At 24.7% G+C, this 16,167-nt stretch overlaps 1 protein-coding gene across 1 annotated transcript; it reads left to right on the top strand.

The window, feature by feature from the left end:
• Positions 1-956: 956 nt before the first annotated feature.
• LOC113558805 (maestro heat-like repeat-containing protein family member 1) lies at positions 957-15,790 on the top strand. The gene is made up of 29 exons (XM_026964356.1): positions 957-1,738; positions 2,306-2,451; positions 2,650-2,841; positions 3,704-3,893; positions 4,213-4,349; positions 4,732-4,968; positions 5,030-5,108; positions 5,727-5,917; positions 5,981-6,100; positions 7,425-7,626; positions 8,252-8,449; positions 8,539-8,828; positions 9,106-9,378; positions 9,456-9,649; positions 9,762-9,907; positions 9,990-10,171; positions 10,249-10,476; positions 10,530-10,701; positions 11,036-11,171; positions 11,668-11,821; positions 12,449-12,636; positions 12,709-12,846; positions 13,323-13,437; positions 13,512-13,655; positions 13,789-13,977; positions 14,053-14,208; positions 14,835-14,969; positions 15,068-15,170; positions 15,250-15,790. The coding sequence occupies exons 1-29, from the start codon at positions 1,684-1,686 to the stop codon at positions 15,381-15,383; spliced, it is 4,824 nt and encodes a 1,607-aa protein (XP_026820157.1). The 5' UTR covers positions 957-1,683; the 3' UTR covers positions 15,384-15,790.
• Positions 15,791-16,167: the final 377 nt, after the last annotated feature.

The following is a 16,167-nucleotide window of genomic DNA, read 5'->3' as shown; positions in this document are numbered from 1 at the left end:
TATCATCATCACTAACTATAAAGACTAAATAGGTTAATAACTATTGGTTATACAGTACAACTTATATTAATATAATAAATATCCAATTTTTTGTACTACACACAGCTCCGAATCAACTAAACTAAATAAAATATCAATACTCTAAAAACTAGCACCATTAGCACCAATATTTATAGTCTTTTTCAATCAATAACGCATAATATAAATTAAATAATAATGTTTATAAATGTATTATTTCATAACAACTGTGAACAAAATTGGTGTTTTTAATTTACACGAAAAAAAAATCGATTTAATTTACTCTGATAAATTTATAATATTATATCAAGTCGTAGGTAGGCATCTAGATGAATGTTTTTCCGATTACATAATACGCACACCGTGTGTGCGCGTGCGTATTTGATACCCTCAGATGTGTGTAAAATACGGTATATACACACCTAAACGATTTAATTTCCCGGAATACTGAACTCGAATGTAATTTACGTAACAAAGTACAAACGAATGACTGATAATGTAAATATTAATAAAAAAAACTACATTTATACGCGATCGCGCGCGTAGGTGGCTTATTAGTTATTACACTATACGCTGATAGCTGACACAGACATACAACGACGACGACGATAATAATAATAAATTATTATTATTATTATTATTGTTATAGTGGCGTGCACGTGAAGACAACTTTATACTTTGTAGGTTTCCCACGCCCGACGCCTACGTCCAACCCGTGTGTCGTATATTATTATTACGTTGTGACGATATCGATATTAGTTTTGTTGATTTGGTGCATGATATTCGGTTTATTACGTCGAAACTGTTGCAAAATAATATTCTCGCGCGACAGTAATAAATTTCGGCGTCACACCGTAACATTATTCTATAAAGTTATCATATAATAATACAGACAATACAGTTATTAATATTGACATTGTACGTCACATTATTATATCATAATAATTATATTATTATTGTTGTTGACAATTATATTGGACAGTATCGGAGACCGGTTATCACGACGACGACGACGCGCGACAAGTGGCCGGCCCCGTGCGCGTCCTTATCATAAAGTGTCATAAAACGAAAAATAAAAAAACAGTCGCATTATACAACTCGTATCACGGATCGTGCGAGATAGTGGCGTGAAACAGTGCACTATAGACACGCGCATTATCATCGTTTCCTACTCGTAGTTTGCGTGTTACGGAATCTTCGCGGCTTCGAACAACCGAAAACCCTTTACCCGTTTTTACGGACCGTCGCCGTTGCCGTCGCGGCGATCGTCCGGGAAATAGTATCCGAGAAATATCCGTAGGCGTGCGCCGCCGTAGTCGTTACGGGCGGAAAAGCTCGGAGAAACCGTGCGCGCGGGCTCGGCTGCGGCGGTGTCGTCGGACGACCGGGCACAAGCGCGCGCGTGCGTAGCGATTATATTTCCCGCCGTCCGTGGCCGCCCGATACAGTCGTCGTTGAGACGACACCGCGCCGCCGTACGTCTGCCGACTCTGCCGTCTCGCCGCGTACGCGACACTCGCACTCGGCGGCAGTAGTGAGCGGTCCTCGACGGTTTTCCCGTCCGCCAGTCGAAGGGACGCGCTGCGTTTTTCATTTCGCTTGCACGTCGCTCTCGCCGTCTCCTGTCGCACACTCGTTTCGTCCGCGACACCCGCGCCGCTCGCCATGGAAGAGACACCTCAGAACGACGTCGGCGTAGACCGGAACCCCAGTATGCAGAGTGAGTCATCCAACGTCATCACCGTAGGCATCTAGCAGTCTCGTACATCCACGATTTAGGTATCGTTCTTAAGATTATCCCCTACCTGGTCGTAATCTAGTGCCAAAGCGCTTGCCAAGCCGGGTTGTCGTTGTGTCTGTGGAATTTTGAAACGATGACGATGTCAGCGTGCCTCATAAGATTGGCAATTTCTTAAACGTTTACTCACAAATCAAGTCGTCAGACATTTCGAACGTTTCCAATGTTTTTTTTTTTTTTTTTTTGTTTATCGAGCATCAATGGCCGTTTTCCACGTCGATCACATCCAGATGGTTTTTTTTCCAATCTAATTCAATTTTTTCTGTATCTATCCAGAATGTTTTTACTCCCCCCGTAGAGTCAGGGAAAAGAGTAGTTTTTGAAATATATTTTTCAACTTGGTGTATGATTGCTAGGTGTTGCAATGGCTTAAGATATTATTGCACTACCATAAAGACATTGATATTTTCTCATTGTTTTCTTGGGATTTATTGATATTTTATTTGTTGAAAGATTTTCATAATTTATTATAATTTCTATTCATATTAGGTACTATTGACCGTTTACTCCATATGATAACTGAAGAAAGAGATGAAATGGTATTGAATTCAGTTGTTGCGTCTCTTGAAACCTTATCAAAATCTCACTCCACACAAATTGTTCAAAATATGATACATTTTAAACTTCAAAATTCGGTAATTATGGTATTTGCTTAAATATATAGTTGTAAAATGAATTGATTAAATTTTATATTGTATCAAAAATCTTTATTAAGTTATAAAATAATAATTTAACTAGTTTATTAATGCGCTATTAAATTTATTACTTCTATAATTTAAATACCACGAGAATGTGAATGTATAATTGATATTTGTTGTTGGTATTATTTCCAGTTGAGTATTGTTGAATCTAAAAGTTTACTATCTGCTATGAAACAACTTTGTGAAAATCATTATGATGATTTTGATGTGGAGCTTACAAATAATTTGGTTCAATTTGCCACTAATGAAATGTTTAAATCCTCAGACTCTCAGTTTCCAGCATCAGATATGTTGATCATCTTAGGCCGAGGAAGATCTGATCAGGTAAAATTTGTGGGTAGAATATGATTGTGTGTGGTGCTTATAATCAACACTTTTTTTTGTAACACAATTAATTATGTTAAATTTATCTTATTCCTGTATAGTATTGCCTATTTATTATACAATATTTACTTCTATAAACAATTTCAAAATAAAATAAATTTATAGAGCAACAAACTGTGCAGAAAGTTGCATAAAATTACACAACAACCAATTTTATAGTGCTCACATGCCAACACAAGAAGTAGTTTAGTCAAGTCTTGTTAACTTAAATCATAAAAAAAAAAATAAAATAAATTTAACTTAATTTCAAGTTATATACCTCAAGTACAACTTATAAATATTTCAAAAGGCAAGATACAAAAACAAAAATGTACTTAATCCCAAAACATATCTATATTAAATGACTATCCAATTTAAAATGTAATCAAATTTCAATTGAAATACATACCAAATATAAAATTTACAAAAATATTTTTATATAATTTCTCTTCATTTAAAACTATATATTCCAAGGAAAATATTTAATTTTTATCACAATTTTAAATCATTTTCCATTTTTTTTTTTTTTTTTTATTATTATTTTACAAATGTTGAATTATAATATTATGAATTTGATTATTGTATGAAATAAAAACTAATTCATTTTTACTCTTAAAACAAGGTTAGGTTAACTCTCTCTAATATAGTTATAATAATAGTTATAATAGTTATTGTACTATTATCAAAATATATAACTCTAGTAGATTGAAGTAGACTTTTAGTACAATTCTTAAAATAAACTAATTTGTAGGGCCATCGCATGTTACATTCTTATTGCGGAAAAAGTATAATCGATTATTAATATTGAATTTTCTGTTTTTAGATTATACAAAACCTTATGTCTCATTTAAAAGAAGGCATTCCTCCACATCCTTCTATTATATATTCTTTGGGACATCTTGCTTCAAATCACCCTCTTAAGTTTGTTAACTTTGTTGATCCATTCTTATCAGCTATTTGCTCGATTTTACTTCTGACCAAGTCAGATGCACTGCGTAAAATTTATGGCACAGGTTTGTAATATTAACATTTATAAATCAAATTTTATATATTGTATGTTTTATTATAGGATTAAGGGATTGCAAAGTATACATTTAAATATATTTGGGGTTGTTAGAAAGTTGCCATTATGACCAATATATACTTTATTATTAAAGTAGTCATTTTGAACTTATTAATTTATTTTCATGTATACTTAATTTTTTTTTGAAATTATCACAATATAAGATTGAATATGAATATCATCAATTGTTACTAAATTAAAATTGTTTAATTTAATCTAACACTAATAATAGAACTTAAATTTTATCCATAATATTTATTTTATTTTAGCGATTGGTCAGGTTTGTGCATCTGTTATTGAATGTGAACCACCAGATATAGATGCAATTAAACAAAATTTGTCACCTAAATTAGAAGAAATATACAAAATCATTAATGATGTTTGGTTAATTTCCAAGGATATAAAGGTCAATATTAAACTTTTTTCTTACTTTATGTAATAAATATATTTTTTATAGACTGTAGATGAGCACATTTAGAGTCTAATATATTTAGATATAGAGCATTATTTATCAGTTTTAATCAAGTATAGATGTTATCATAAATCTTATTTCATTATTGTATATTGCTTATAATTGAGTTTAAATTATATAATTTTATATGATTTAATGTGATCAACAATAAGTAATAGTAATACACAATATTTCTAAAAATACTATTTTAAATGTTAGATGTTATTTTTTTCTGTAAAGTTTATAGATTAAAAAAGGTCATGGTTTCAATTATAATTTTCTATATTATTTAAATGTTTAATCCATAAAAAATGTATTTTTATATATTCATTTACAGCTGATTGAAAATATTCTTGAAGCATTAAGTTCAATTGTTATGCTAATGAGTACTGAAACATTAAATAGAGATTGTATAGTAATTTTGACAAATATACTGAGCTTGTATAAAAAATGTTTATCAATTGGTATGTCTCGGTATTGGGTTTCACAGTACTTGGCAAGCTTTTTATCTGTCATATCAGAAATCATGCTAGAACCAGTAATAGATAATCTTTTTTCAATACTACATGAAATGGTAAAAATAGTCATTTTGAAGGTATAAGTAATTATTAAACAAAAAATGATTCTATTTGCAGGTTATTGTAATGCCAGATTACGATTTTCCAATGTCCATTAAAAATCATTCCGAAGTTTTAAGATGTTATACTTATTTAGGTATTATTTTATCTTGTAGTTTGATAAATTAGTGAACAATTATAATTTTTATCTTATTATATTGATAATATATATATATATGCATAGTTAAACATTTAATCAATAAAATTTTCATGTTTTAATACTATTTTCTGATAATAATTCTTAATATTTTATGTTATATTAAAATTATAACATTTATTGTTAAATAAATTAATTATACACCTCAATATTTCAATTATAATAATAAGTATTAGAACTTCTTATAATTTTAACATAAAAGAATATAAATATTCAAAACATTCATTATTCTATAGATATAATAAAACTAAGTCTTAAATTATTTTTTTTTTAAACATGTTACAAATTAGGTTTAAGATAATGAAAGAATAATAAACTAAACATTTTATTTATTTTTTTACATTCTTACATAACAGTAGTTTTTACTATTAAATAATAAATACTTTCTCATTTATTTTAATAACAATAATTTTTATATTAAAACTATATATCAATACATTATAAACAAATACTTTCAAAAATAAAATTTGTATGTGAAAAATAAAATAAAATAAATTAATATTTCAAACAATGCTCTATAATATTGATTGATTGGTTTAACATAAGTTTATAATTTAGGTAAACATTTTGGTGACAAAATATGTGAACTGATATTACGAGATCTTAGATCTAATTCAGAGCAAGGAAGAATGGGAGCTTTATTAATTGCATCACATTTATTAAATGCTTCTAATCAGAGTATTAAAGTTAAATCTTCAGAAATTATTCCAATTTTGTATGATCTGCTGAAAAACAATAGCTCATTTCAGGTATTTATTAAAAATGACATAATGATAATTAAATTTAATAATAATATAAATAATTAATTTCAGATGAAGAACTTATTAGTAAAAATTTTTATATGCTTTGCATATCAAGGACATTTAACTGAAAAGGATGATTATTTTATTGAGTTTTTGATTAAAAATATTTGTTATTATGGTCCATCAAATGTAAGTTAATTAATTTAGTATTATCATATTTCACCTTATTTTAAAAATGAATTATACATACCATCTATAAAATGTATTATTAAAATAGTCTAATATTTTTTTCCTATACGTGTATTTAAATTTGAAATTGATATTATTATCTAGTATATTTGATTATAATATATTTTAATTATTAATTAATATCTAATTGAGCGTTAAATCATGATAAGAAGTCTCGTTTGATAACTAGAGTCTATTTTAATTATTCTTCAAGTATTACAATATGTTTTTGTAGAAAAAAGGATGACAATTTATTTTATGACATCTCAAACGGCTACCATAATTTTATAGACTCAGCAAATTTGTGAAATATTCATATGTAAAAATATAAAGCATTACATTTAGTAAATGATTCACTAATGACTCTAAAGTCGACTAGTTGGTTATGTGTATACAATGTTTTAGACACATTATGTGTATGAAGATATATGCTTAGTTTTTATAAATAATATACTTGTTATTTAATTATAAAAGACAACAGCCACAGGTGTTAAAATAAAAAAAGCACTACTTATAAAATAATAATAATAATAATAATAATTTTATCATTGCATGATAAAAAATATTTAAGTTGGCTAATATTGTGTGTCTGATAACCAATCCTTTATGATATCACAAACTGTAGTTATTGTATACTTATAAATCATAATTATAATAGGTCATGTTTTAATAATAATACAAGCAACATATTGTGTTTAATGTGATATGAACAAGAATAATTTTAATTTTATGCTCTTTTAGAAAATAAAATAAATTAAAGATGATTTTTTAAAAAAGAAGTTAAATATTTTAATAATACCTATTAAATATTTATTAATAATATACTGTAGGTTTTAGATTATAATTTACTTAAATTAATTAATTAACATAAAATAATATGGATATAAAGCTATTTATAGATAATTCAATTTTACCTTAAAGTAAAGTCATTTTTATATCATAAAGACTACCTCCTCTGTTGACATTATCACAGGTTTTATTAAAGTCTATAAATATTTACCACATATTCTGCTAATATTGTACCTCTTTTCAATTATTTGACTTATTATGGATAATTGGTCTATGATTCAGCCCTCCAGAAACCAGATTGAAATAACTCTTTGAATACGAGACAATGCAGTTTTATAATACTTTAAAGAAAACATAAAATGCGAGGTTCAAAAGAGATATCCATCTATGTGTTATTTACTATAGATTTAAAATACATATAAATTAAAAAATATTGTTTTTAAGAAACATTAATTTCCATACATTTTATAGTTAATAAGATATTTTATTGTTTTAGAATAAATATTCTACTGATAATGATGGGATCTTAATAAAACAAACTTGTGAAGATGCAATATATATTCTTTGTACATCTATAGAACCAGTGCAAGTATTATGTTGGAATAAGTTATTAACATTTTTACAAAGTAATGAATATGAAAATGCTGTACCATCAATTACACGGTCATTGGCACATATGGCTACCAAATCACATTTAAGTAAGTAAGCTAATTATTAATTAATATAATTATGAAATTTGTATTAAATGTTTAGTATATTTGTCTTTACTAGTTCTGTACAAGTATAATTTTGTATTCTTAAATTTTTCCTTATAATTATTTGTTATTTATATAATATTTAAATAACCTATTGAATTTAATAATCTGTATTAGATATTTTGCTGTTATTTTTAACAAAATCAAATCTTGACAAATAGCATATACTGCAGTATTTATATACTTATTATCGATGTCATGTTTGACAGGATTATTATCTATAAGTATTTGTGTGGTAGAAATGCATTATAAAATTGTAAATTTTCCAATGCAATATATTAAATGGTAATTCCTTTAATTATTAATATCATAAAATATTATCTTAATGTATTTAATAATATCTATATACTAGGTATAATAGTTTATGAGACGATACTTTTTTAAATTATTTAGGTTCATACAATTTCTTACATTTATAAAATTAAACTTTTAATTATTTGTTAATACGAGTAACTATTTAATCATTATGTAAATTGTATTTAAAATTATAAAAAAACAAAGAGTTAAAAACTATTAATTTAATTTTATTTGAATGTTTCCAATAACTTAAATATAATTTTAATTCCAGGATCCATAAGGTTTGAAAAAGAGCACAATTTAATAGTTGTGAGATGTCTTTTCTTGTTATGTCAACCATTCAAAGATAACAGGGGCAGTTATGTGGTCAACTTTTTACTAAATTATGGTTTTCATGACTTATCAGACAACGAAAAAGAGTTTTGGACAAAACACGCTGAGATGTTGACAAATTTTCTGGATTGTATGTATAAAATTTAAAAATTAAATTTATATTTGATATATAAATAATAAAACTGTTTTATTAAATAATGTTCAATTTTATTAAACAGCTGCATCCTGAAAAAAGTGAAAAAGAATGGGAAGTTGTTTTATTAAGTAGACTCAGCATCATATTAGATGAATGTACACTTAACAAACATTGGTGCTTAGCATTAGTTGGACAATTATTTGATGAACTAATAAAAATCACTGAAAATACAAAAGTATTCTCTTCAGATATGTTTTTAATGGTCAAAATAATATCATACATTGCGGCTTACTTTGATTCTGAAGAATTATTGCTCACAAAAAAACTATTATATTTCATTTTTCAAAGTCTATTAAAAATGTCATTTGAAAATAGCCATGTAAGTGTAATTTATCAATATTAGTGATTATTTGTCGACATTACTTATATAGTTATACATTTTTCTTTTATTGTTTAAATTATTATTTTTGAATGGCTATAAGAATTTGTTTTCCAAAAAAAGGTAATATACTAATCAAAATATTTAAATAAAATAAATATTTCTTTATCATAAATTATGTACAGTCGTAAAATTAAATGTATTTATATCACTTATAATCATTTAACATTTTACTATTACCATTTCTTAAAATTTTAATTTTATATTTATTTAATAGGAATTTTCCAGAGCTATTGGTGTTTTAAGCCAAGCTCACACTGGAATAGTGCTGAACAAATTATTAGAATTTACCAAATCTGAATTAACCAAACAGCCAAATAAATTTTTAGTCCTCATTAGGGACAAAGGTAATGAAGTGAATAGAGATAAAATCCGATCTGCAATTTCTATTATTATACCTGATGTTGTGAAAAATGGAAAACTTCAAAGTGTTATTTATAGCATGTATGATATTGTTATATTGATTACTCACCAAATTACTTTAACAAAGGTATATTTACTTTTACTAATTTTCTTTAAAAATAATGTATTATTATTCAATTTATTTTTTAATAATCGTACTTGTAGAATTTGGAAACTAAAAAATCACTAGTAGAGTGTCTTCAAATCTTAGCTGATGTTATGAGTAATGTTGAGATCAGTGACACTATTCCAAATTTAGCAATTATTCGTGATACGGTCATTAAAAACTTAGTACATCAAATTTTAAACTCAAATTTACTATCAGATTATATATATTATCAAGTTTTGGCATCTTATATGTAAGATTTTTTTATATTTATTTGATATTATTAATATACCTAATTTATGATATTGATTTAAAGGTGAAATCAAACTATATTATGTTTTATTTTTCATGCAATTCATTAACAGTAAACCAGTCCCACACATTGAACCTATAGATTTAAGTACAAGATCATACATTATAACAAAATGTGTTGAAAAGATATTTGTACTCTCATCGTCGGAGATTGTAGACACTGAAGGCCCACAGACAATATTAACATTAGGACATCTATGTAAGGATTAATTATTAACTAAATTGATTTTAGTATAATTTTTTAGATTTAATTTTAAATATAATTATAATTTGGGTTTTAGGTAAAATTCTTGATCAATTGCTTATAATCAGAAGTGGATCCTTTGAAGTAGTTGATGAAATTATATTAATACTAGACCCGTACATAGTATCACAAAAGAAACACCAACGATTTATTGCTGTTTATTTACTGCAAAGTGTTTTGAATTGCTATTATAGCCATAGTAATTCTCAATTAACAAAAGTATTTATTAATTAATAATTATATGATATACGATTGTAATGTACCAAGTTAATAAAACTTAAATATGTTTATCTTAGCTGCCTATCTGTTTGAATTCGTCTGCACCTTTATTTGCAAAGATGTGTGTGCGTATTGCTGAGCCTGATCTAAAGATAAGACTTAATGTTTTTAAATGTTTGGATATTTTACTTAAAATAACTGCTGTATACAAAGGGACTTTTACTGAAAGTTATATAAATGAATCTGAATTTATGGATAAAATATTATACAGCAATAAACCCGAATCATGTAGTAAACTTTTGGAGGTATTATAAAAATAATGTATTATATATATATTTTTCAATTGAGAATTTTTCAGGCCATACAAAAAATATTAAAACCATCAGATTTACCAGTGTTTTGTAAATTATTAATTAATGGCTTGAACGACCATGAAGAAAAATGCCAATTCAAAACTAGTGAAATATTAAATATATTATTCCCAATTGTTGCTCAACAACTTAACCAGAAGGCTTGCAATGAAATTTTAAGTACGATATTATACCAAGTGTTATGTATTTGTTCTTTTTTTTTTATTTAACATTTAAATTTATTATTTTTGGTCATTTTTCTTATCACTAAAAAAATATTTCAAACATTTTAGTAACATGTGTACTGTTTGAAAATGTTTGTTATATTAGGTAGAAATTTAAATCATTATATACAAAGTAATTCTTTTATCATAAAACACTCATACTTACTAGTACATACTTTTTGAAATAACGAGTGTTTTATGATAAAAGAATACTCTGTATATCAGCTATGCTAAATCTTGTGTGTCAAATAGCATAAATGTTAAGTTCAATTGTTTTTTTTTTTTTACAGATTATTTAGTTAAAGAGCTTGAAAACTCTAATGATATCATTAAGGCAAATAATATAAAAGCATTGATTACTTTTGGAAAGTTTATTCCAGCTGATTTTATTGAATTACTTATTAATCAAAGCCTGCCATTTAATTCGTAAGTTTATCTACTTTTAGGGTTATTTTTTAATCAGTATTAATTATAATTTATTTAAATATTGTTTCAAAATTAACATTACTACATAAATATATTGTATATGATTCAACTCTTATCATCTCTGTTTTACCTATCCTGGTAGTAACCTTGTATGAAATAACTAATAATATTTAGTTACAAAAAGATATTTTTCAAGTTTATTGAGTTATATTTTTCCAATTTGATTGAATAATTTAGGATTGTTTTTTAAAATAGCTAGATCTATTTATTTGTTAGTATTTAAATATTTATAAGAATTATTTTTTTAATATACTTCAGTTTTGTTGTATAATTATTTTTATAGTTATTTATTGTTAATTATTGTAAAGTATACTTTATAATAAAAAATATTCAGGTACAAAATCAAAATATATTTGTGTATTAACATTTTTTTAATATTTTAATTTTGTGTAACTTATTTACTTATATTAGATAATTTAATACTTATTCATTTCAGGACTGTATGTGCCATTTGGCAATCTTTAGGGAAAGATCAAATGTGCTCTCAGATTATAGACACACTTATAGAATTTATCACATTAACACCGTTATATGATACAAGTACAAAACAGTTCCTAAATAAACCAATTGCTTCACTAATTCCTATTTCAGTGAGTATTATTTTTTAATAGATTTGCATTTTGAATTATCAAAATGATGTATCATTTTAATATTTTATCTTCTTATGTTTTATATTGTATATATAACTTAATTACTACTATATTAATTAAAATTATTTAATAAAAAATATCTATATAAACACTATTTATAAATCGGTCCAGTATCGTTGTGCATCACTAATAAATAGTATTATAATATATTTAATTAATAATAATAATAATAATATTGGAATATTTCTATACGCTCTAAGCTATTTTATTATTATGTGTCCCAATCATGCTTTCACAGTGTTTTGTGATGAGGGAAAATAAATAGATAAGATAGATCTTGTGGTACACACTAATTAAAAATAATAAATTTTATTAAAACTTTTGACAAAAAAAAAAAAATGTAATGACATTTTTTTTTAAATTTTTTTAACAAAATATTTATGATAATATCCAAAATGATCTAAAAATCCCTTTGATAGGTAAAAGAACCTAAAAATTATATATACATAAAAAATGTTAATCAATATTAATTTTTCTACTTAATACCTTAACTGCATATATCTATTTCTTTAAAATGTTGTGTTACTGTTATAATTAAGTATCATATAATGTTTATATTTTTTTCAGGCACTTAGTGGTTTGAATGAAATTTTAAAACAAATTTCTTATGATTCCGCCATTAACTCATTTCCAAAACTTTTTAATATTATATTTTTGACTTTCTCTGCATTGATTGATGTTGGCTCACCCATAAGAGGAACTAATAAGAATTTATTTGTGTCTTTTAAAGAAGCATATGATATTAATCCTGCCAAGTAATACATACCTGCATACCTATATTGTAACTGCTTTTGATTTTACTAATCTTAAACTTTAATTTGTTTTAGAATTGCTCATAAAACATTATATCATTTATTTAAATCTATTAAATTAGAAGAATGTTCCAATCATATAATGCAAGCAGGAAATTGCTTGGATTCAACAGTTGATATTATAATGCATAAATTAGGACCATGCATAATTAAGTAATTATTTACCTAAAATAATATTTTAATATTAAGTTTATATTTAAAATAATAATTGATAGATATGTTTTAATGTAAAATTGTTATAATATTAAAAACTTTTTTTAAATTAATTACTCTTTATTAAGTATGTAATAATATAAATTATCAAATGTATGTATATATTTTTCATTTTTGCGATTAATAGGTCAGTTACCCTACTGTAATTGACAGTAATTGTAAATAATAAAGTTTCTTTTTATTAGAACATCAAAAATTGATATATGCTTCCTTTACTGTTATTCACAATTATTTATTTATAAATTATCTATTTTATTATTCCTAACCATTATTATATTAATATTTATTTTTTTATAAAAATAATGTAAAATAATTTTAATTATTATCTAAAATATTTTAAAATGTTTTACCAAACATACAAATTAAAGTAAAACATTTTACTAATTTATTTATTTATTTATTCTGTTTAAATGTAGAGGTTTAGTTGAAACTCATTCAGAATTGATCTCAAACATTATAAATAATTTTGACCAAAATTTAAGCAACACACTAGAATGTCAACGAATTGCAATTGTAATATTGTGTTTATGTGTAAGTATATTAATAGTAGTTAATAGTTGTATATATTAAAAAAAAAAAATTATGATATAAATATTTATTTTTAGTGTACAGAAACTGTAACATCTGATGCTAAATATACAACAAATTTAATAAACATTTTTTTAAAGTGTTTAAACGATACTTCATATGATATAAAAAAGTACTGTTTAAAAGGTCTTACAGTAATTTGTCAACACCAGCAGATTTTGGTAAAGTTAAAGAACAAAATTCTAATTTCAATTTCATTTTCTAATTAATATGATTTTTTCATAATTGTATTAGTCTTATGATAAATATTTATTTAATATATTATTTATTTCTATTTTTATATTTATTCTTTAGTCTGAAAATCAGTCTCAATATATACTTGATGCATTAATGGAAGGTCTCGAAGAATATCAAACACTACAAAGTGATGTTACATTAGAAGCATTGCGTGGTCTTATATCATTAGTTCCTCATTTATCATTAGATAAGTTTGAAAAACATTACACGACATTAACATTTCGTATAAAACAATTTTTTGAGAATGTAAGTAATTTAATAATTAATATATAGTACCCATTTATAATATTCATAATTTCATAAAATATTATAATTTTACAGGAAAATAATGAGATGCGTTACACATCCATAAGGCTTTATGGTGAGTTGTGTTCGAAAACGAAAGAATTTAACATTCATGTGGATATGTCATTACACCATAGCAATATGGTTACTTTTCTATTGCATTTATGTGAAAACGATACAAATATTGTCAAGGTTAGTATTTCCTGAGAAAATTTATTTTATATTTTAAACGTTAATTATCAACTTTTTGTTTAAAATTCGATGTTTATTTATTATTTATGTTATGAATATGGATAATTATTATATAATATTATTAATCTTATTAATGATAATAAACTTTCTTCTTTTTTTTAATTTCAATCCTCAGATTGGTTAATAGCTTTTTTCCATTCACTTTTATCGTATTTATATACTTATACTTATATATTTTTATATTATATTTCTATTATAGTGTTGATCTTCAACATCTTGAATGTGGTTCTTACCTTCAATGGTCTCTTCCAATGAAAATTACCTAGATGTCTGATTATATATGCATTTTATCTTATCAAATAGGTTCAAGAATCTTCTTTTAATATTCTATTTAGTACTTATTCATTTTCCAGTTCATCATTTTGTAGCACTATATTAAAACTCTAAATCTTTTTTATTCTTTTATTCATATTGTCCAAGTTTCCTATCATGCGACAATTTTACTACTTTTTAGGATGACAGAAATAAAATTGTTCTTAACTTTGTCATTTCTTAATGTATTGTAAAAATCATAATAATATGATAATACTGTTTTTATTAAAGGTTTTTATAAATTTGATTTATAGGCCTGTAAATTTTCATTGAAAAAAATAAGTATCTTATTACATTCTGAAAAAATGATAACTATGACCCATAATCATTTGATTGAAGAAGGAAGATTGAAGTATACGGAATTTATCACTCAAATGTGTAAAATTATGGTTTGTATTATTTATTGTGTACAATAATTTTATAACAATATTTTATATGACGTAGCTAATTATTCAAAGATTATTATACTTAAAACTTTTCTTGGCAGACTGATGAATTTTTATCTTACGTTACCATTTATACTATGGTTGGAATATCTTATTCAAAAAGTATTTTCCCTGACGTAAGGGCCAATGCAGCATTATTTGTTGGTATGAAAAACTATAATGTCAAGTTTTTGTTTAGTTTATTACTTGAATAATAATATGTTTTGTATTTATTCATTTTCAGGTTCATTGTATAAAGCAAATCCAAATAAGTCTTCTTTTGAATTGATATCAAGTAAAATGTTAAGTCTCACAGTTGATCCAAATCCTAAAGTTCGTACTAGTGCTGTTGCTTGCCTCGGAAAACTTTATGAGTAAATAATTTTAGTATAATAAATGTCAAATGTTTTTCTTGATTTTCTATTTCTATTTAAATTATGTTATCTTTTTTAAATAGTTAAAGTAGTTTCAATCATAGTCAATTTAAGTAGTAGTCCAAATAGTAAAATATATTCACTATTTAAATGTATTTAAGTTTTTTTAAAAACCTATTGTTGTTTTAAAATATTTTATGTGTTAATGGTTGTGTATTTTTTTTTAAATGTTTATCCTACAAAATCTATAGACATACATCTGTTACTGATTATGGAGTTCAGTATAAATCGTATAAAATTGAATAACACTTTTTGATTGTGACTATTGTGTTTAAAAATTAAAATATGTATAATATAAAGTACCAATAAAAATACATGGTGAATCTTTTATCTCAAATAATATATCACGGAAAACATCCTTACATTTTACATTTTATCACATTAAATATTTTCCATAAAAATAATAATTGTGTTAACAATTTCATCTTGGTTTTAAATAATTATACTTTATATTATATGAATAAATGCCAAATTATTCAAAACTTTTTTTTTGTAATTTAAAACAATAAATACAATTATATTATTGTTGTTATGAAAATAAAATGTTGATTTAGTTTTATTTTTACAAAAAAAATAGTACAAACTGCTTTAAAAGAATCACTATGTATAACAAACCTATTCCATTTTTATCAAATAATGTTTTGAAAATTACATACCTAATATTTGTTTAAAATGCATCTATGTTGTTTTGTTTAATGTTATATTCTTACCTAGAGAATTATACATTT

The sequence above is a fragment of the Rhopalosiphum maidis genome, chromosome 3 (assembly GCF_003676215.2).
Source record: "Rhopalosiphum maidis isolate BTI-1 chromosome 3, ASM367621v3, whole genome shotgun sequence".
Classification (NCBI taxonomy): Eukaryota; Metazoa; Arthropoda; class Insecta; order Hemiptera; family Aphididae; genus Rhopalosiphum; species Rhopalosiphum maidis.
The sequence above is the reverse complement of the archived record's forward strand: the minus strand, read 5'-3'. Positions and strand labels throughout refer to the sequence as shown.